The following is a 20915-nucleotide window of genomic DNA, read 5'->3' on the forward strand; positions in this document are numbered from 1 at the left end:
ATTGGGATGCCCTGGACATACCTTTATTGGGAAAATCAGCTGTCAGATTTTAGGCAAGTCACTTTCTCTCTCTGGGCCTCAGTTTCCTCATTTATAAAGTGAGTGTCAGGCCAGGCCAGAGGGCAGAGACAAAAACCACTAGAGACAAATGATGCAGGCCCAAAGCAAGGATTTGGGTAGGGGAATGTATAGGCAAAGGATCAGAGGGAATAAAGATGATCTTCTAAGAGAACCCATCATCCCACTGTGAGGAATGCTTGGGTGGCTGTGGCTGGTCCCACCATGGCCCAGCTCCAGCAGAGGCTTTCTACCCACCTGCTGTCCTGTAGCCTTCCTGCTGACCCCTAGCCATCTGCAGATGATGAGCTCATCTTTTCAATGACAGAATCCAGTTAGCTGCTCTCTAAGTTGTAGAGCTGTTATGATAGTTAAAATACTGTAAGTAACATATGTTACCTGGCACAAAGAAAGCATTCAATAAATGGTGACTGTTAGGATTATTATGAGTTTGATTTTGCTTGAAATGACCTAGTCTGCTGTGAAAATAAGGCTTTGCTTTTAAGTCCAGGAAGGAAATTAGTCGCTTTCATTCACTTTTTTTTTTTTTATTTTTCTTCAGGTTTTGGCCTTGGTCTTTGTCAGGAAAGTCATGGATCTCTGTTTCTCTAAGCGAGAGCTAAGCTGGTTAGATGATCTCATGCCTGAAAGCAAAAAGAAGAAGTTGGATGATGCCAAAAAGAAGGCCAAGGAGGAAGAGGTCATAGTCCTTGCACCAACTGTATACCTGGGGGCCTCAAATTACAGAACATAGGAAGGGCCATGTGAAAAGTCAGCATGTCTGGAATCCCGAGGGTTATATTTAGGAGCTGGGAAGATTACCCTCAAAGATGTTCTCAGCTAAGAATGGATTAGGGATTATTGCTTCTGTCTGTTCTTCATTTTTGGGTTTGACAACCAGTTATTTTTTCCTTTGTTTACAATCTACTCACCAGGCTTATACCTAGAATGTGAACCTACAATATGCCCTTATTAGCAGATTCAATGGCTCACATTCTTTCAAAAGGTCTAATTTGACAAATACGTAAGACCCATTATTTCCTAGAATGTTTGTAATGTGTCTAATTGCAAATGGTGCTGTGGTTGGCACCATGCAAAGATAACTTGCATAGGACTTTGTCTTTTTTCATTTCCCTCAGTACTTGGCATCTTGTCATCTACACAATGGACCCTCAAAAAATGGCCTATATATGCAAAGAAAGAATGTGTAGCAAAATGAAAATACCAGACCAAGAAATGAGTGAGCTCAGAAGTGTTTCTAAATACAGTTAGTGCCTAAAATAGTGTCCTTTGAAAAAACTTTTAAAAGACTTTTTTTAGGCCAGGCACAATGGATTATCCCTGTAATTCCAGGGCTTTGGGAGTTGAGGCTGGAGGATTACTTGAGGCCAGGAGTTTGAGACTAGCCTAGGCAACATAATGAGACCCTGTCTCTACAAAAAAAAAAAAAAAAAAAAAAAAAAGAAAAGAAAAGAAAAGAAATCAAAAGAATTAGCTGGATGTGGTGGCACATACCTGTAGTCAGCTACTTGGGAGGCTGAGGTGGGAGGATACCTTGAGCCCAGGAGGTTGAGGCTGCAGCGAGCTGTGATCATGCCACTGCACTCCAGCCTAGGCTGAGTGAGATCCTATCTCAAGAAAAACAAAAAAGAAGACTTTTTTTTCCCCTAATATCTTGAACTTTAAAAATCTTGTATTTCTAAATAAGCTTCAACAATTATAAAATATAAAGTCAATGGAAGAAAACTTTAAAGAGAATATTGATAGAATTCACTACATAAAATATGATGCTTTCAGGCATCCAAAACTCTAAACAAAATTTTAAAATAACAGATAAGTTGAGATGTGTTAATATCCTTACTATTCAAATAATTCTTATAAATTAATAAGAATAATATGAAATTGAAATGAGCAATGGACATATATAATTTGCAAAAAAGAAGTACAAATGGCCAGTTGCCTTCTGACAAAAATTTCATTCTCACTAATAAAGAAATGATAGTGCAGCATCTGGATTTTACGAAATGAAAATAAATATTAAAAAATAAAAAAATGAAAATTTAAACAAGGAGAATACTTTTTTTACTTGTCGAATTGGCAAAGATTTTTAAAAGATAAAAACAAGTGTTGGCAAGACTGTAATTGAAATTGCCTTCTCATACACTAAAAATAGTAATATAGGCTGGGCGCGGTGGCTCATGCCTATAATCCCAGCACTTTGGGAGGCCGAGGTTGTTGGATCACCTGAGGTCAGGAATTTGGGACCAGCCGGGCCAACATGGTGAAACCCTGTCTGTACTAAAAATACAAAAATTAGCTGGGCGTGGTGGCAGGCGCCTGTAATCCTAGCTATTCGGGAGGCTGAGGCACAAGAATCACTTGAACCCAGGAGGCAGAGGTTGCAGTGAGCCGAGATTGCGCCACTCCACTCCAGCCTGGGCGACAGAGTGAGACTTTGTCTCAAAAAAAAAAAAAAAAAAAGGTAATATAAGTTGCATAAATCTCTTTAGAGGGCAGTTTAACCTTAGAGTCTTAAAAATGTATATGCCCTTTGGCCCAGCAACTCTAATTTTTAAATTTATCCTAAGGATATAATTAGCAATGTAGACAAAATATTTTAATTGTGGTGACATAAAGAAGAAAAGAAAATTAGAGTAAATATATTACAATGGAATATTGCACAACAGTTAAAAAAAATTTTTTTTGAGACAGAGTCTCGCTCTGTCTCCAGACTGGAGTGCAGTGGCGTGATCTCAGCTCACTGCAACCTCTGCCTCCCGGGTTCAAGCGATTCTCCTGCCTCAGTCTCCTGAGTAGCTGGGACTACAGGCGCGTGCCACCATGCCCGGCTAATTTTTGTATTTTTAGTAGAGGCGGGGTTTCACCATGTTGGCTAGGATGGTCTTAATCTCTTGACCTTGTGATCCACCCTCCTCAGCCTCCCAAAGTGCTGGGATTACAGGCGTGAGCCACCGTGCCCGGTCTAAAAATAAAGTTTTAAAAAATACTTAATGATGATAAGTATTTTGTAATGATTCTCAATGATGTGTGCTGTAGTCGCAGCTACTCGGGAGGCTGAGGCAGGAGGATCGCTTGAATCTGGGAGGCGGATATTGCAGTGAGCCGAGATAACACCACTGCACTCCAGCCTGGGCGACAGAGAGAGATCCTGTCTCAAAAAAAAAAAAAAAAAAAAAAGAGGCTGGATGTGGTGGCTCACGCCTGTAATCCCAGTGCTTTGGGAGGCTGAGGCAGGCAGATCACCTGAGGTCAGGAGTTTGAGACCTGGCCAACGTGGTAAAACCCTGTCTTTACTAAAAATACAAAAAAGTTAGCCAAGTATGTTGGTGCATGCCTATAATCCCAGCTACTCAGGAGGCTGAGACAGGAGAATCACTTGAACCCGGGAGGCAGAGGTTGTAGTGAGCTGAGATCATGCCACTGCACTCCAGCCTGGGCGAAAGAACAAGACTTTGTCTCAAAAAAATAAAAATAAAAAAGATATGTGGACATGTTTCTGACATTTTATGTGAAAAACATAGAGAATATAAAATGGAGCATACAGTAAGACTGTCAAAGAATCTCACTTTTACTAAAACATATACATATACACATACCGTACACACACACACGTGCATGCGTGCACCCCTCACACACATGAAAAAGATTGGAAGAAAATACACCAAAATGTTTATTGTGTTTCTCTATGTTTCTCTAGTTGGTAAGATTATACATTTTTTTGATTAATTTCCTTCCACCATATTTATTGAATCCTTACTCCGTTGGTCACTGTTCCAGATACAGTAGTATACAGGACAGAGAGAGTCCCTGACTGACCCCATGGAGCTTACATTCTCTTGGAGGAGACACTGTCAATAAGCAAACAAGTCTATATTTGTTTTCTTGGTTATAGTGCTATAATTCTACACACACACACACACATACATATATATAATTTTAGGTAGTGATATGTTTTAAGAAGGTAGGGAGTGAGGGAGTTACTTTATTTAGGATGATTAGAGATGACTTCTGAGGAGACATCTGAGTAGAGACCTGAGTAAAGTGAGAAGCAAATTATGAGAGTATCTGGGAGTAAGAACATTCCAGGGCAGGGGTACAGAAAATGCAAAGGTCTTGAGGAGGAATGAGCTTGGTGTGTTTCAGGAACACCAAGAAAGCCAGTAAGACTGTAAGGGACAGAGTGGTAGCAGGAAGACCAGCTACGAGGCTGGCAGCAGCTCAGGCAACAGGGGAGGGTGGCTTATGCTAACGTAGAGGTGATGGAAGTGGCTGAATTGGGTACTTATTTTGAAGATAGAGCTGACGGGTTTTGCTAATGATGGTGGGCATGGGTGAAAGAGGAATCAAGTATGACTCTTAGATTTTTGGACTGAACAACTGAATGAATGGTTGTGCTATTTATTAAGATGGGGAAGACCAAGGAGAACAGCAGGTTTAGGAGGAAAATCAAGAGATCTCCTTTGGATGTTAAGTTTGAGATGGCTGGTAGACATTATATTCCTTATTTTCCAAAATTCCTGAAGTAAGTACATATTTGTTAACACGTGTTACTTTATAAAATTATTTTAAAAGCTAAATGAAATAAAAGAAAAAGATAAAGACTTGACCCCCAAATTTCTCCACCTCATAGCCAACATTCATGTTCTTTTCTTTATGTTGTTTTCAATTTTTTAACATAGTTTTCATATAACTATGATAATTATATAATTGTGAATTTGTATTTATATATATAGCACATATATATTCTGATTTTTCCCCTCAACCTGATTTCATAAGACACTTTCATGTTTCTATTTGTATCATGATCATATTTTTTAAATGGATGTATAATGTTCTATAGTATTATCTCATATTTAAATATTTTTCCTTTGTTAAAAATTTAAGTTGTTTTATATTACTTTAAACATCTTTGTACAGATAGTTTTTTCTCTGTAATTATTTTCTTTAAATTAGTGGGATTCTTTTCTTTTTTTTTTTTTTTGAGACGGAGTCTCGCTCTTTGGCCCAGGCCGGAGTGCAGTGGCGTGATCTCGGCTCACTGCAAGTTCCGCCTCCTGGGTTCACGCCATTCTCCTGCCTCAGCCTCCCGAGTAGCCGGGATTACAGGCTCCCGCCACTGCGCCTGGCTTATTTTTTTTTTCTTTATTTCTTTATTTCTTCCTTTATTTTTATTATTATTATACTTTAAGTTTTAGGGTACATGTGCACAACATGCAGGTTTATTACATATGTATACATGTGCCATGTTGGTGTGCTGCACCCATTAACTCATCATTTAGCATTAGGTATATTTTTAGTAGAGACCGGATTTCACCGTGTTAGCCAGGATGGTCTCGATCTCCTCACCTCGTGATCCACCCGCCTTGGCCTCCCAAAGTGCTGGGATTACAGGCGTGAGCCACCGTGCCCGGCCGGATTATTTTCTAAGAAAACATTTTATTATGGATTTCTAAAAAAAGTTATTTTAGATTCAGGGCATGTGCAGGCTTGTTACATGGGTGTACTGAGTTATGCTGAGCTTTGGGCTTCTAATGATCCTGTCACCCAAGTAGTGAACATAGTACCCGATAGGTAGTTTTCCAACCCCTCCCCTGCCTTCCACCTTTTGGAGTCCCCAGTGTTTTTTGTTCCCATCTTTGTGTCCATGTGTACCCAATGTTTAGCCTCCACTTATAAATGAGAACATGCATTATTTGGTTTTTTGTTCCTGCGTCAGTTCACTTAGGGTACTGGCCTCCAGCTGCATCCATGTTGCTGCAAAGGACATAGTTTTGTTCTCTTTATGGCTGCGTAGTATTTCATGGTATATACATACTACAGTTTCTTTATTCAATCCACCATTGATGGGCACCTGGGTTGATTCCATTTCTTTGCTAATGTTAATAGTGCTGCAATAAATATATGAGTGCAGATGTCTTTTTGACAGAACAATTTATTTTCCTTTGGGTATATACCAAGTAATGGGATTGTTGGGTCTAATGCTAGTTCTATTTTTAGTTCTTTGAGAAAACTCCAAACTGCTTTCAACAGGGGCTGAACTAATTTGCATTCCCACCAACAGTGTAGAAGTGTTCAGTTTTCTCCACAACCATGCCAACGTCTGTTATTTTTTGACTTTTTAATAATAGTCATTCTGACTGATGTGAAATGGAGTCTCTTTGTGGTTCTGATTCGCATCTCTGATGATGCATGATGTTGACCAGTTTTTAATATGTTTGTTGACCACTTGTATTTCTTCTTTTAAGAAGTGTCTGTTCATATCCTTTGCCCTTTCAGTTCTATGCACCAATAACACCCAGGCTGAGAGTCAAACCAAGAGCACAATCCTAACTACAGTAGCCACAAAGAAAATGAAATACCTAGTAATACACCTAATCAAAAACATGAAAGCGCTCTCTACAGGTAGAACTACAAAACATTGCTGAAAGAAATCAGAGATGATTCTCTGAAAAAGAAGTCAGATTAGAAATGATTCTCTGAAAAAGGAATCATCTCTGATTTCTTTCAGCAGTGTGTTTTTTGTTTGTTTGTTTGTTTTGAGACAGAGTCTTGCTCTGTCGCCAAGGCTGGAGGGCAATGGCATGATTTCAGCTCACTACAACCTCCTGCTCCTGGGTTCGAGTGATTCTCCTACCTCAGCCTCCTGAGTAGCTGGGATTACAGGTGACTGCCATCACACCTGGGCTAATTTTTGTATTTTTAGTAGAGACGAGGTTTTGCCATGTTGACCAGTCTGGTCTCGAACTCCTGACCTCAAGTGATCTGCCTGCCTTGGCCTCCCAAAGTGCTGGGATTAAGGCATGAGCCACTGTGCCTGACCTCTTTTTTTTTTTTTTTTGAGATGGAGTCTCGCTCTGTCGCCCAGGCTGGAGTTCAGTGGTGTTAAAAACTGGTCAACATCATGTATCATCAGAGATGCAAATCAGAACCACAAAGAGACTCCATTTCACATCAGTCAGAATGACTATTATTAAAAAGTCAAAAAGTAACAGACGTTGGCATGGTTGTGGAGTGCAGTGGTGTGATCTCAGCTCTCTGCAACCTCCGCCTCCCAGGTTCAAGCGATTCTCCTGCCTCAGCCTCCCTAGTAGCTGGAACTACAGGCATGCACCACCACGCCGGACTAATTTTTATTTTTTTGAGACAGAGTCTCGCTCTGTCGTCCCCCAGGCTGGAGTGCAGTGGCACCATCTTGGCTCACTGCAAGCTCTGCCTCCCAGGTTCACGCCATTCTCCTGCCTCAGCCTTCCGAGTAGCTGGGACTACAGGCACCCGCCACCTCGCCCAGCTAATTTTTTGTATTTTTAGTAGAGACGGGGTTTCACTGTGTTAGCCAGGATGGTCTCAATCTCCTGACCTCGTGATCTGCCCACCTCGGCCTCCCAAAGTGCTGGGATTACAGGCGTGAGCCACCGCACCCAGCCAGCCTGACCTCTTTCAGCAGTGTTTTGTAGTTCTCTTCGTAGAGATCTTTTACCTTATGGATTATTATTATTATTTTTTTATTTTTATTTTTTTCTGAGATGGAGTCTCACTCTGTTGCCCAGGCTGGAGTACAGTGGCGCAATCTCGGCTCATTGCAACCTCCGCCTCCCGGGTTCACATCATTCTCCGTCTCAGCTGGGACTACAGGCGCCCACCACCACACCCAGCTAATTTTTTATATTTTTAATAGAAACGAGGTTTCACCGTGTTAGCCAGGATGGTCTCGATCTCCTGACTTCAGGATCTGCCCGCCTCGGCCTCCCAAAGTGCTAGGATTACAGGCGTGAGCCACCATGCCCGGCCTACCTTATTGATTATTTTAAACCTACAAAGGTAGAAAGAAAAGCCTTCTTATTGTTAATAATTTGTTTATTTGAATTAGCATCCAAAGAAGAGTCATATATTGCAATTGGTTGATATCTGTCTTAAATCTTTTTAGGGGTTCCCTTTCCATTTTTTTAAAGTTGAAGAAACAGAGTCTTTGACCTCTAGGCTTTTCACCATTTAGATTTTGCTAAATGTGTCCCTTGGTGTCATTTAAAATGTTCTTCTGTCTGCTATATTTGTAGTAAATTGGTCATTAGATCTAGAGGTTTATTCAGATTGACATTTTCTTTTTTTCTTTTTTGAATGCCATTCCACATGTATAAATATCTGATTGTCTCTCATTTTGTGGTAACTCAAGTCTATAAAAGAACCTAATTATATTCTTTATAATAAATGCACAATGAAATTAGGTAGAAATTGTGGTAGAAGAATGGGCTGGTGAACTTATGGTCTTACTTGGTCCAAGATATAATAATGTTTCTTTTTCTTCCAGGAGGCCGAGAAAATGTTAGAAATTGGGGGAGACAAGTTTCCCTTAGAGAGCAGGAAGTTACTAAGTAGTCCTGGAAAGAACATCAGTTGCAGGTAAAACTTCCAAACACCAAGGAGTTTACTTTTGGGTTATTCTCTAAGTGTTCTGGCTTTGTGGTGGTGGTGGTGTCACAAATGCAGCTGCTAGCATAAAGAGCTAAACATTCAGCCTCCCAGTTCCATCCTGTGAAAATACGTTTTCCATCTCATTGTTTATTGAATACCTGCTATGTACCAGGCACTATATCAGGTTATGGGAATCACAAGAAGAGAGGTAAGAAAGCCAATGTACTGAGTGCCTCCTTTGTGCTGGGATTGTGCTAGAGGGTTTACTTATGTGTTGTCAGTTAACCTGTACTCATATGAATATCACTATCCACATTTGTATAAGTGAAGAAACTAAGTCTTAGAGAGTTTTGGGTAATTTATCCAAAGTTACAATGTAGCTGAATAGGAAGATTAGGATTCAAACCCTGGTCGTCTTCTATTCCTCAAACCAGTGCTCCTTCTGCCTTTCTTTGCCACCTTCCAAAGATGAAAAGGATGTGGTCTTTATTTCCAGAGAGTTCTCAGCCTAGTAGGCATGAAATCCAATGCTTGGGCAAGCTTTTGGGGATAGGCAGAAATAGTCAGTGTTAGCCTGGCTTGTGGCATCTGTAGTTCTGGGAGCAAGGGAGAATTGAACTGGGATCATGAAAATTCCTTACTTCTGCCAATGATTTTAGCCCCTTTCTCTATCAAACCTATTGCTCACCACAAATGACAGGATGCTAAATTGGTCCATTCATGGTTTTACTCCTGGCATCTTGTTTCTGAATTGGAAGAGGTACACATAGCACTTGTGTACCTCTAGGTACCATAAGCTGAAAAACCTAGAGGTCAAGAGGGAGCAGAGCAAAGGAAGAGAGCAGGATATCTGGGTCATTGAGATTCTGAAGAATTTACTGCTGAATCATTGAGTTGGTTTTGGTTTATACTGTGGGGGAAATTAGGACAGTCTTTTTCTTAATAATAGTCTTGGTTCTTAATAAACTTTCTACATGTTGTTGTGGAAGGAGCCATGAGCTTGATACATCTGGTGGCAAAGTAGGAACAATGTTTCCCCTGTAACAGGATGCTGCCTCCTCTCTTGGCATTTTAGAAGGAGATAATCTGGCTTGCAGAAAACGTCAAACTATTCTGTTTCTAGGAAACCAAGGGCTGGGTTCAAGGTCTTGATTCTCTACTTGCTGTTGTTTGACCTTGGATAGTCACTTAGCTCTGAGAGCTTTCATTTCTGCACCTTCAAAATGAGGATGTTAATAATCTCTGTTGCTATGATAGTTAAGATATTAGGAAAGTCCTTTGTGAACTATGAATAGAAGAGATTTGGCTGTTTAAATGGGAAAATGAATGAAAATGCCTGGCATACAGCAAGTGCTCAGTAAGTGGTAGTTCCTGATGCTACACTGTTGATATCATAGCGTTGTCAGCAGCATCTCCAGTGAGGCCCTTCGGAGGAGTGCACAGTTGTGGGGGCAGGACTGGCTGCCACCTGGCACACCAGCCCAGCTTTCAGCACCACCTCATGGGCCACCTTGCCTCTTCCCATTCCGACCTCAGTGGCTGCAGAAGAAAGATCAGAATCCATCTTGTTCCCAGAGTTCCTGAGAGCTGTTGGCTGCATGGTCTGAAACCCCATCTTCTCCCTTCTGGTAGGACAGTGATCATTATAGACTGTAGTATGTATTTTACTTGTATGTCTGACATTCACTGTCCTAATCATTGATTTCAGATGTGACCCCTCTGAGATTAATATATCTGATGAAATGCCTAAAACTACAGTTTGGAAAGCTCTCAGTATGAATTCTGGAAATGCAAAGGAAAAGAGGTAAAGAGAACTGTAACATCTGATATTTTATTTATTTCTGGCTTTTGACAATGGCAATATTGAAGGTAAAACGTGTTTTAGTTGTAAAATGGAATTTGTGTAATAAATAGCACTTCCAGGAACTGCCGCTAACCACATAAGAATAGCTATAAGCCTTAAAAAAGTAAAAATGTTTTCTAAATATTTGGTCAGGGTGTTTTAAGCAGCCCGTTTACACAGGTCCAAGGTCAGGAAGGGATTATTTTGGCATATAAATTTGCTTTGCGTGTTTATTTCCCTTAATCCTCTTTCTAGTTCTTATTTCAGAATCTAAAGGGCATGTCTCTGGTTACTGCAACCACACAAAGTAGAAAATTGCTAAAATATTCAGATAGTGTTGATAGTACTGATACATTCTTTAACCTTTTTAACTTGTTACATAATGAGAACTAACAACAAGTAAAGATTTTTGAAATATTAAATTAAATTGTAAATGGTTTTTTTTCTTTTTTTTCTTTTCCTTTTTTTCTTTTTTTGTTTTTTTGAGACGGTCAGTCTCTGTCTCCCAGGCTGGAGTGCAATGGCACAATCTCAGCTCACTGTAATCTCTGCCATCCGGGCTCAAGCAATCCTTCTGCCTCAGCCTTCCAAGTAGCTGGGAGTACAGGTGCATGCCACCCCTGCCAGCTAACTTTTGTATTTTTATAGAGATGAGGATTTACTGTGTTGCCCAGGCTGGTCTGGAACTCCTGGACTCAAGCGATCCTCCTACCTTGGCCTCCCAAAGTGCTGGGATTACAGGTGTGGGCCACTGTACCCAGCCGTAACTGTTTTTCTGTTTTGAAACCAAATACTGTATATCATTTGCTAATAGCATAGATCAACCTTAATCAGGTTAATGAAGAAAATGGAAGAACTTGAGGCATTTTTGCCTGCATTGAGGTAGGCTATTGCCAAAATTTCTTGAATAATTTAGTCCAAATACCATTTAAATATAAGTAAATAACTGAAGACAAAATCTGAGGCCTTCTTAAAGTCAACTTTTCTAGTTAAAAAAAAAAAGCTAGGAATTAGGAGACCTGGTTCTTCGATTAATTCCTTGTATAACTTGGCAGACCACTGTTTCTGGTGTTCAGTTTACTCAGCAGGAAAATGGAGATAATAATAACTAACTGCCCCACTCCTGAGGCTGCTCTGAGGAGAAATTGAAGTGCTCTGAAAAGTCACAGCCACCAGTGGGTGGTAGTGGTGATTTATGTCTTCATCGAATGGGTTAAAATGAATCTCTGTTGAATGTGAGTGAAATATAGAATCTTGTTTCCTTCGGAGGAAAATCCAGGCAGCTGTCAAAATGTATAACGCACATGGTTATTTTTAGTTGAGAACTAGTCTACTTGTAAATGAACTTAAAATATAGCCAGATCCAAATTGTGGTGACATCTTCAAAGTATTGTGTTAAAAGGAGGAATGAATCATATGTTCCCTTTTTGTCTAATTGTAACACTTTTATTCAGTCTCTTCAACTAAGAGTCTTTGCTGGGATGGAAGATTTGGGCCGTGTGGTGCCTCAGGGAAGTTCTGGTTACAGAGAAAATGGTGAGTCTCTCAGAGAAGAAGCAAGACCAAGTCTGGCCCTGTCCTTGGTCATCTCAAAGCCATGCCGAAGCATTCAGTTATTCTTGGTGTGCATTGGAGGGCATCCAGCTATCCCCATACCAGAAGCCAGTCACCAGATGTGAATGTGGAAGCAGAAGGCCACCTCCTGTTGGTTCTTCTCCTCTTCCTTCTTTTTCTCTTTAGAACGGCCACCATTGAAGACCTAACTTCCCATTTTCCAGACGTTTTCTCTGAAATTCTCTGCTGGCCTGCCAAGCCATATGGATTCATTCTGCCACTGAGGAGTCCTTCAGTGAGGCCCCTCTTCCTAAAGGACGGAGTGGGGAGTAGGAGGGGAACAGAGAGGACATCCTCTCTGGCTCTCCAGTGCTCTTAGTGTCTGCAGGCTCCTAGGCAGCCCTGGGCCTTGGTTTGATTACCTCCCCTGGGGGATGCTGGTCAGACCCAGAGGTTGTCAGGAGGTCAGCTACCAGGAAGATCCATGATCTGGGCATTGGCAGTGCCTGCCACCACAGCCAGGAAGATGCCTCTGACCTGGGTGCATCTCCATCACTCCCTAGCAGCAGCCTTCATAACTGGCAAGAATCTTGGATGATACAAGAGCCAAGAAGGGACATTTGAGTTGTGTCGCTTAGATAGGAAAGGGATCCAGGGAAAATCAACAGTAAGTGAGGGTGAGCAGCGTCTCTTGGTTTTCATTGAGGATAGAGTAAGAGATTGAGTTTAGATTGCAACAGAAGGAATTAGTTTAGATACCAGGAAGGACTTCCTAGCCTGAAGATTTGTCATAGTGTCTGCTTTCTAGATATCTGGGAAAGATTTGATAATAGTTGTTTGTGAATAGAAAGGAGGATATGATGTTTTTATTGGCCATTTTGCGGGACTCTTCAACTTCTTGCTGCTGTCTCTTGAGGATACATTCCAATTCCATCCTGGCGAGATCCAAGTGCTTACGTACTGTCTCCTTAGCTGCCTTAGTAGTGAACGATCATCAGTTCAATGAACAAAAATCACCTTCACCCATGTGGTTTCTTCATCATCGTGGATTTCTTTTGGTTGACAGACATTCTGGCTCTCAGATGCAAAAAGTCACTCTCGGAAATGAACTGTAAGTGGTGAAATTAGTTTTGGTATTTAATTTAAAACTACATTTATAGTTTTTCTCTTCTCTTCTATGTTGCAATGAATGTAAAGTATTTGGGATCCAGTCCTTATAAACCTCTCCTTCCTTTGTGCACAGAATGTAACTAGCAAGCCCATTAGCACCCAGATAATTCTATCATGTTAGTTTTCCATCCTGGAAAATCTTTGTACAGTGGGAAGTTCCCCGATGTGTTTTTCTTTCTTAGGTGAAGGGTTGGCTATATTACTTTATTGAATTTTGCATTCCTTAGACTTTTAAAATATACTAATGTATTCTAGTCTTACTCTAAAGACCTTTGATGTTAAAGGAATCCTTCATTTATTTCATATTCCCTATCTCATAGGGCCACAATTATTTTAATACAGAGATGATTTTCAAAATATTTTAACAACTGGTACAGGACAGATACCAGCCACTCAGAAGGGATGCCTGCTGTAAACAAGCAGTATGTATGGTTGTACCAATGCCTATTGGCTGAACATTATGCTACTTTCAGATATTAAAATGATGTTCCTTTGAATCATGGGTATTGTTCCTGGTTTGTCTCATTTCTATCACAAGGCTGTTTTGGGCACAGCCTTAGCTTCCTTTCATATATATATGGTGCAGACAGGATAGGTCATGCTTCTTAGAACCTATATGGGCATTAAAATCTTCATGAGCCAAAGCTTCACATTTTAGCACTTTAGGATAACTGTAGTAATTGTACTCATTTACCTACCTAATTGGGAAGAATTAAAAGGCAGCCCATCCGGAGGATAAGCTTTCTTGCAGACTTTTCCCTTGTCCCTCTCTGGCTGCCTCCTTGAGCTTGCCACTTTTTCATCTTCATTGTTCCCTGAGAACATCTCCCCTTTCTTGCTCTATCTTGCCCCTCCCATCTTTTCCTGCCACCTCTGTGTGGGGAGGTTGATGACCATTTCACCTCTTTCCCTAGCCTCAGCACAGCTGTAAGGAGTGTATCAAAACTGGGTGAGAGTATCACTCAGAAAAATGCCTCTCCTAACACACGGATGTCTTGTGCTGCCTTGACTGCTTGAGGGGAGGAGCCTTCATTAACTCTGTGTAGTGCAGGTACAGGACCACCTGTGCACTTTAGGGTACTTCTCGAGCTAGACCCTCCCGGATCACTGCGCCTTAGGAATGTTAGCTACTTTTAAAAAAAAATATGATTTGGTATGTTGTTGGGGCGAACTCCATGGGGGAGATTGTGAGTGAAGATGGGAAGGAATTTGGGTGGTTTTGCCATGAGGTGATGGTTGGGGTTGGGCGAATGGGTTGGATGATCCTGGCTCTGTGGGTGTGGTGCTCGGTTGCCTCCGTACAGTTGCAGTTCACCTTTGTGCATGGTGGTTACCAGTCACTCTAGGGATTGTAGGTCCCAACAGTGGTTCCAGCAGCCTGCACAGCTGGTACGAGGACAGCTGGAGGAGGGTCTGATATCCCTGCAAGTGATGCAGGATAAAACTTCCCGGCCGGGCACGGTGGCTCACGCCTGTAATCCCAGCACTTTGGGAGGCCAAGACGGGCGGATCACGAGGTCAGGAGATTGAGACCATCCTGGCTAACACGGTGAAACCCCGTCTCTACTAAAAATACAAAAAAATTAGCTGGGCGTGGTGGCGGGCGCCTGTAGTCCCAGCTACTCGGGAAGCTGAGGCAGGAGAATGGCGTGAACCCGGGAGGCAGAGCTTGCAGTGAGCCGAGATCCTGCCACTGCACTCCAGCCTGGGCGACAGAGCAAGACTCCATTTCAGAAAAAAAAAAAACAAAAACAAAACAAAAAAAAACTTCCCAATAGGAGGTATTCCTTGATGGCTCTCAAATGCATGAATGATATATCAGTTTGAAGTTTCTCGACCTTTCCATCAAGGATCTTGAATTTTTTTCTCAATTATGCTTGCCAATGTGTCCAAGGCCAAGTACACTGTATCAAACTTGCCGTCTATAAGATGCAAGATCAATCTAGTGTTTCAGCCAGTTCACTACTGACATCAGACTCAACATTGCCCCCTCTCTTTCTTTTCATGCGAGAGACTTTAAGAGTAACCTCTTCAGTTGAAACTGTCTTGGAAGTGCAGCCCTCCTCCTATGTGGCTAGAGAAAGAGATGGCACCAGGATCTCTTAACGGCAAGTGCTCACGGGGCATGGGTGGTTTTGTCTAGTCCAGTCCTTTTGGACGTGGTGATTTCCTGTCATCCTCGTGGTCTGACATTGCTTCTCACTGGATACTGGTTGTGGCCTTTGACTCATTAGCTGATTGTTGGATCTCTTTGTGAGGTTCAATTTTTTTAAAATCCACGGGTGCCTATGGACTGTCACCTGTTGCAGATGATGGTGATTCTCTTCTTCTTTTTTTCGTCTCCAGTAGTTGCCTGGACGACTTCATGGGTCAGTCCACGTGATTGCAGGATTTCCCATTGTTCATCTGTGAATGTTGATTGGCCAACCTGTCTGAGCTTTCAGCAGATGCATCCTTGAGCTTAGTTTCAGGAATTCCTCTGGAATTGGTTTTCCTTGGTGGTAATTTCTCATGGTGGAGCTTGTTTCTGAGGCATGGTATGGTGCTGCGGAGGCAAGGCAAGGCTGTTGTGGTGATTTTCACAGCATCTGGATGGCAAATTGCCTTCACATAGGGAAACCACATGGGACTGATAGCTTTCTCAAGGGATCTCCAAGCATCTCTGAATTTGGGGATTTCATCAGTTACTCCTGGAATCAAAATGAGTGTGGAGTCATAATATTTTTTTTTGTTTTTGAGACAAAGTCTCACTCTGTCGCCCAGGCTGGAGTGCAGTGGTGCGATCTCATCTCACTGCAACCTCTGCCTCCTGGGTTCAAGTGATTCTCCTGCCTCAGCCTCCCGAGTAGCTAGGATTACAGGTGCGCACCACCATGCCCAGCTAATTTTTGTATTTTAGTAGAGACGAGGTTTCACTATGTTGGCCAGGCTGGTCTGAAACTCCTGGCTTCAGGTGATCCACCCACCTCGGCCTCCCAGAGTGCTGGGATTACAGGCGTGAGCCACTGCCCCTGGCCTCGAAATCTTTAAGGAAGTTATTTATCGTCACAAGTGTTGTCATCTGTGACTCATGGGCCACTTGATGAACCTGAACCATTAGTGGTTGTCCAGATCCTCCAACTTTTTCAGACAGTATTCCAATCAGGGTTTTATGACACCAGGGTATCCCACCTTTCTTGCAACATAGGCAGAAACACCAAGCTGTGGGTAATTGATATGTGTGCCACTGATTCCTGCAGCAGCTTTGAATGTATTACATCTGTTGCAACAGCCCTTGCATAGGTGTTGTCTCTCAAATCTCTGTAAAGAGCACTAAGAGTATGTAGCGTTGCATGATATAATCGAAGCCTGTGAGGTGGGTCATCCTGGATTGTTGGAATTTTGCATATGTCTGTTCCATATCCCGCTGGTAACCAGCTTACAGACCTTCTGTCAGGTTGGCTTACATTATCAACAGGTTGCCATAGTGATGATATGATGCTGGACACAATCATTGTGCACATTGTTAATTTGGTATGGTGGTGCCACACGTTATCACTGTACAGTATTAACAAGGCTGGAATATGGCCCTCTGCTGTAAGGGGCGTGGCACCTGTGACTTGCGCTGGAATAAGTAGGAGGCTTTCCCCAAAGGATATGGAAACTGACGTGTGCTCCATATCTTGCGGGGACCTCTCTTGGTTTCCTTTGGCCGGGTCTGTTAGTTACTTTTGAAGGCCATGCCAACCCTTTTAGGCCATTAAATTTTTCTCAAACAATAGCCAGCCTCATTTCTGCTTCATCTCTGTGGTAGGAACCATTCCCTACTCTTACTCCCTCCTCTTGTCCAACTTCCACCAAACACTCAACCCGAGTCCTGGCTGCTTTCTTGCTTAGGTCTGTGGCTGGTGACTGTGGTGAAAGAGTCAAGGTGGGCAGTGTTTGGGGTAGGAAATGAGTAGAGGTGAAGCAGCAGCAGTGTGTGTGTGGGTGTGTGAGTGTGTGCGCGCATGTGCATTTGCATGTGTGTATGTTGACAAATGAGAGTGTAGCCATAAGATTTCATTGTTACTACTAGTCTTTGTGTACCTATCTGGAGGGACATTAAAAAAATATGGCCATTCTCCCATCTAGGGGGTTCCCATTTCAGACTTCTCTGAAAAGAGTAGTTTGAGAACAAATACAGATTCGTCTATGGGAAAAGATGTTTAAACTCAGCATGAAGGAGAAACAAATTTAGGAGTGGAAAGCAAGGCAGGTAGTTAGGTGATTTCCACACCCACATTTGCTTGGGCCAGGGAAGTGGTGCACCTCTTTTATGACAATGGGAGATTTCAGAAACAGTTTGAGTGTTGGCAGACCAATGCCCTGATGAGCTTGTGGTATAGAGGTAGGAAGGGAGGGAGGCCAGAGATTTGAGAAAATGATGGTGGGTGGGATCTTAGCTCTAAATGAAAAGAACTGGACTTACTAAGTGAGTGGATTACTTGCTAGCCATAACTTTTAGGGAAGGGTAGGTCTGGAGAGAAGGTGAAGACCAGCAGAAATATACTGTGAAATTGCCAAATATGTTTGGTTGCAGAAAACAGCCTGGCTCTTTGTGGCTAGATGTGACTTCCAACTTCTGAAGACAAGATTGCCAAGAGATGTGATCTTTCCACATACAGCCCCTGTCCCCATCTCTTTATGTGTAGAGACCTGGATTTGGGGTAGTGGGGTAGTAAACCATATATTTCCAAAAGACTGTGAAGAGTCACTGTTTCTCTTTGTCTGGGATGTGATTGGCTTTTGTTTTTTGTTTTTTGTTTTTGAGACGGAGTCTCGCTCTGTTGCTTTGTCGCCAGGCTGGAGTGCAATGGCACAATCTCAGCTCACTGCAACCTCTGCCTCCTGGCTTCAAGTGATTCTCCTGCCTCAGCCTCCCAAGTAGCAGGGACTATAGGCACGCACCACCATGCCCAGCTAATTTTTATATTTTTAGTAGAGACGGGGTTTCACCATGTTGGCCAGGATGGTCTTGATCTCTTGACCTCATGATCCACCCGCCTTGGCCTCCCAAAGTGCTGGGATTACAGGCTAGAGCCACTGCGCCCGGCCAGTGATTGGCTTTTAAATTAATCATAAATGTTTTATAAAATTCTGGTGTGTGCTAAGTCCCAGGCTTGGTTGATATCTCAGACTATGATAGCTGTGACCTTCAAGAAATTTCTGGCTTGGGGAATCTGTAGTTTCTGTTTGTCCAAAAAACATAGTTCTTAGTCCTACTTTATTTTCTACCCACTCAACTCTCCAGACTTCCCTCTTAGTAAAGGAATCCGTAATTCTCCCTGCATCTTCTCTGTTGATTTCAATGTCCATGTTCTGAGTCTCGAGTTTTCCTGAAGCATAGGAGCAGGCTTGGCCCCAGAGCCCCTGGCGTTTTCAACGAGCATCAGAAATGCTATCAATATATTCTCTCTGTCACTTTATCAGCTTCTCTAAATTTATTTTGTAAAGAAGTCAGCACCTCCTTCCAGGACTTTAAACAGTTGTCTTTGCCAGTTTGTTCCTGGATTTTCCTTGAACTTCTCAGGTTTCCAAGCCACATCCTAGCAGGGCATCCAGGAACCTTGCACTGAACCTCTCAGCTCTTTTGACTTTCTTCTGGTCATAGGTGTTGGGCCTCCCATTAGGTAGAATTCCTTTGAGCAGACCCGAAATGGCCAAATGAGACATTGTCCAAGTTCCTCCCTCCTTCACTGTCTCGGCTTTTTCAAGCACCCCTTTCACCTCTCTTTTCTGCCTTTTCCTCAGTCTGTCAAGTTCTTTGGAGGAAAGAAGTTCTTGGTCAGAGGTCCTAAAACCACCACCAGCTGGGGGTGGTGAGAATGGTGAGGAGTTGGACAGTCCTGGGGCTTTTTTGAAAGGGGACTTTATGGTTATTTCCCCTGTTTAGGGTGAGGGACTAAGAATTCTCAAGCCTTCAATTTCATCCGTATTTCAGTGTAAGCAGAAAAGCACATTTCAAAGCCAAATAGAAATGATTTTCTACTAAGCCTATCCTTTATGATTCTTGGTTCCCTTGGTCTCTTAATATTAATTATAGAGAATGGGCAGTTGAGTCAGTTAACATCTTTTCATCAGAAAGGAGGGTAATATTCATAACCAAAAGAGATGTAAAGGAACTATATTACTGCTTGAAGTGTGAAAAGAGGAAAGGAGTGTTATGTGAACCTTTTCAATAGGGAAATTCAGAAAGTGGAATGATTCATCCATAGGCATAATTCTTTTAGGAGATTCTGTGCTCAAAGGGAAGGGAATGGTTTCTGATCCTTCTGAAGAGAAAAGGAATAGCATTTTTCTTAAACCTAACCCAGTTTCAGCATTGGAGAATACAGAACTTTTTCTTCTAGCTGATGGCATTAATATTTCTTGAGAGAGAGAACCCACCCATGGCACTTTTCTGAGCCCAGCAGAAATCAGCGGAGCTTGGGCTTCGCTTAGCAGGTTTGCGATTGACTTCAACATGCAGGCTTTTCACATGTGCAATAATGCTGGAAACAGAAGCACCAAACTGATTGTGCAATTACTCCTTTTGTAGAAGAGGCCAAAATCCTCCTCCTCCTTCCTTTCTCCTATATTCAGTCCTCCAGGATCATAAAGCCTCCCTCTTGTTTATCTGTGTCTGTCTGTCTGATTGGTTAGATTTAGCTGCCCTTCCAAGCTAATGGTGTCAGGTGGAGAACAGAGCAACCTTCCCTCGGAAGGAGACAACTCGAGGTGCTGGTACATTTCCCTTGTTTTCTATGTTCTTCTTTCTAGTGGGTCTCATGTAGAGATAGAGATATTTTTTTGTTTTAGAGATTCCAAAGTATATATTTTTAGTGTAAGAAATGTACCCTCTCCACACTCCATGATGTAAATAGAACCAGGAATAAATGTGTCATTGTGATAATCCCATAGCAATTTGTGGTAAGAACAAGACCCCTTTCCCTCACCACTGAGTCTCATGGTCTGTGTCTGTGAACCAGGGCGGGTAATTGTGACACTGCATCTCATAGACCTCTGCCTGCCCAGATTTTTGTGTGCTCACCTCAATGGGTGAAAAATAAAGTCTGTGTAAACTGTTTGCACCTGTGGTGTTCTTTGAGTCCAAATGAAGGGTCTGAGCCAATGCTGACCAATTTCAGAGTGTGTGAATGAGAGTGTGAAGATGGGGGAAGAAAGGTGTGGTGACTGCTGAGAGTGCCTAGGAGGGATATGTGCATCTCCCTGGTGCAGAGCATGAAGGAGGCTGTCAGGGCCTCTCTCATGGGATGGCTAAGCTTATGTTGGTGGAACAGGACAGCCTGAAAAGAAAGCTCATTCTGAAGATACAACAGGCTGATGAGAGTACTTGTTAATATTTAGGGACTCTGCTGCCTAGAAATTCAGATTTTAAAAATCTACGGTCATGCCAGAGTTGGCTTATTTGGGTGGGGGAGGCATGTTGTGTTTCTCTTCCTCTGATATCCCATTGTTGGAGACTTAGAGAAGAGGAGGGGAGGGAAGCAATGGAGGGAGAGTAGAGCGGCCAGTGAGGGGATGAAAGGAAAGGGTGAGGGAGCCCAGCAGCAGCTTTATTGAGTGCCAAGAAAGGCACCCACTGAGAACGTCCTGAACATGTGGCACTGTGTGGACATTTATTACACAGCCAGTGCCAGCACAGCCTGTGGCCTACAGAGAGCTCACTAGTTCTGAGGCCTTTTGCTATCTTTTGGCTATTCTTTACCCCAACAGTACACACATCATACACTTTGTCTCACAGAGAGACATGCTTAGATTGCATTGAGTAGGGTATGGGAAGGCTGCTCCTGCAGGAAACAGAGCCAGTTCTGATGCCTTGGACTGTGGAGGGGCTGGG

The 20915-nt window shown here is 42.4% G+C and overlaps 1 protein-coding gene across 3 annotated transcripts in view; it reads left to right on the plus strand.

The window, feature by feature from the left end:
* Positions 1-20141, plus strand: part of SLC4A8 (solute carrier family 4 member 8) — a 90719-nt gene extending 70578 nt beyond the window's left edge. For 2 of the 3 annotated variants that reach the window (XM_002823244.5, XM_054527245.1), the window contains 4 exons: positions 620-757; positions 8384-8475; positions 10196-10291; positions 11785-20141. In XM_002823244.5, the coding sequence (XP_002823290.1) occupies positions 620-757; positions 8384-8475; positions 10196-10291; positions 11785-11797 (339 nt within the window). In that variant the 3' untranslated portion in view covers positions 11798-20141. Of the gene's footprint in view, positions 1-619; positions 758-8383; positions 8476-9884; positions 10116-10195; positions 10292-11784 lie in introns of those variants that run through there. The other variant, XM_054527242.2, reaches the window with a different exon arrangement.
* The last annotated feature ends 774 nt before the right edge of the window (positions 20142-20915 follow it).

The sequence above is a fragment of the Pongo abelii genome, chromosome 10 (assembly GCF_028885655.2).
Source record: "Pongo abelii isolate AG06213 chromosome 10, NHGRI_mPonAbe1-v2.0_pri, whole genome shotgun sequence".
NCBI lineage: Eukaryota > Metazoa > Chordata > Mammalia > Primates > Hominidae > Pongo > Pongo abelii.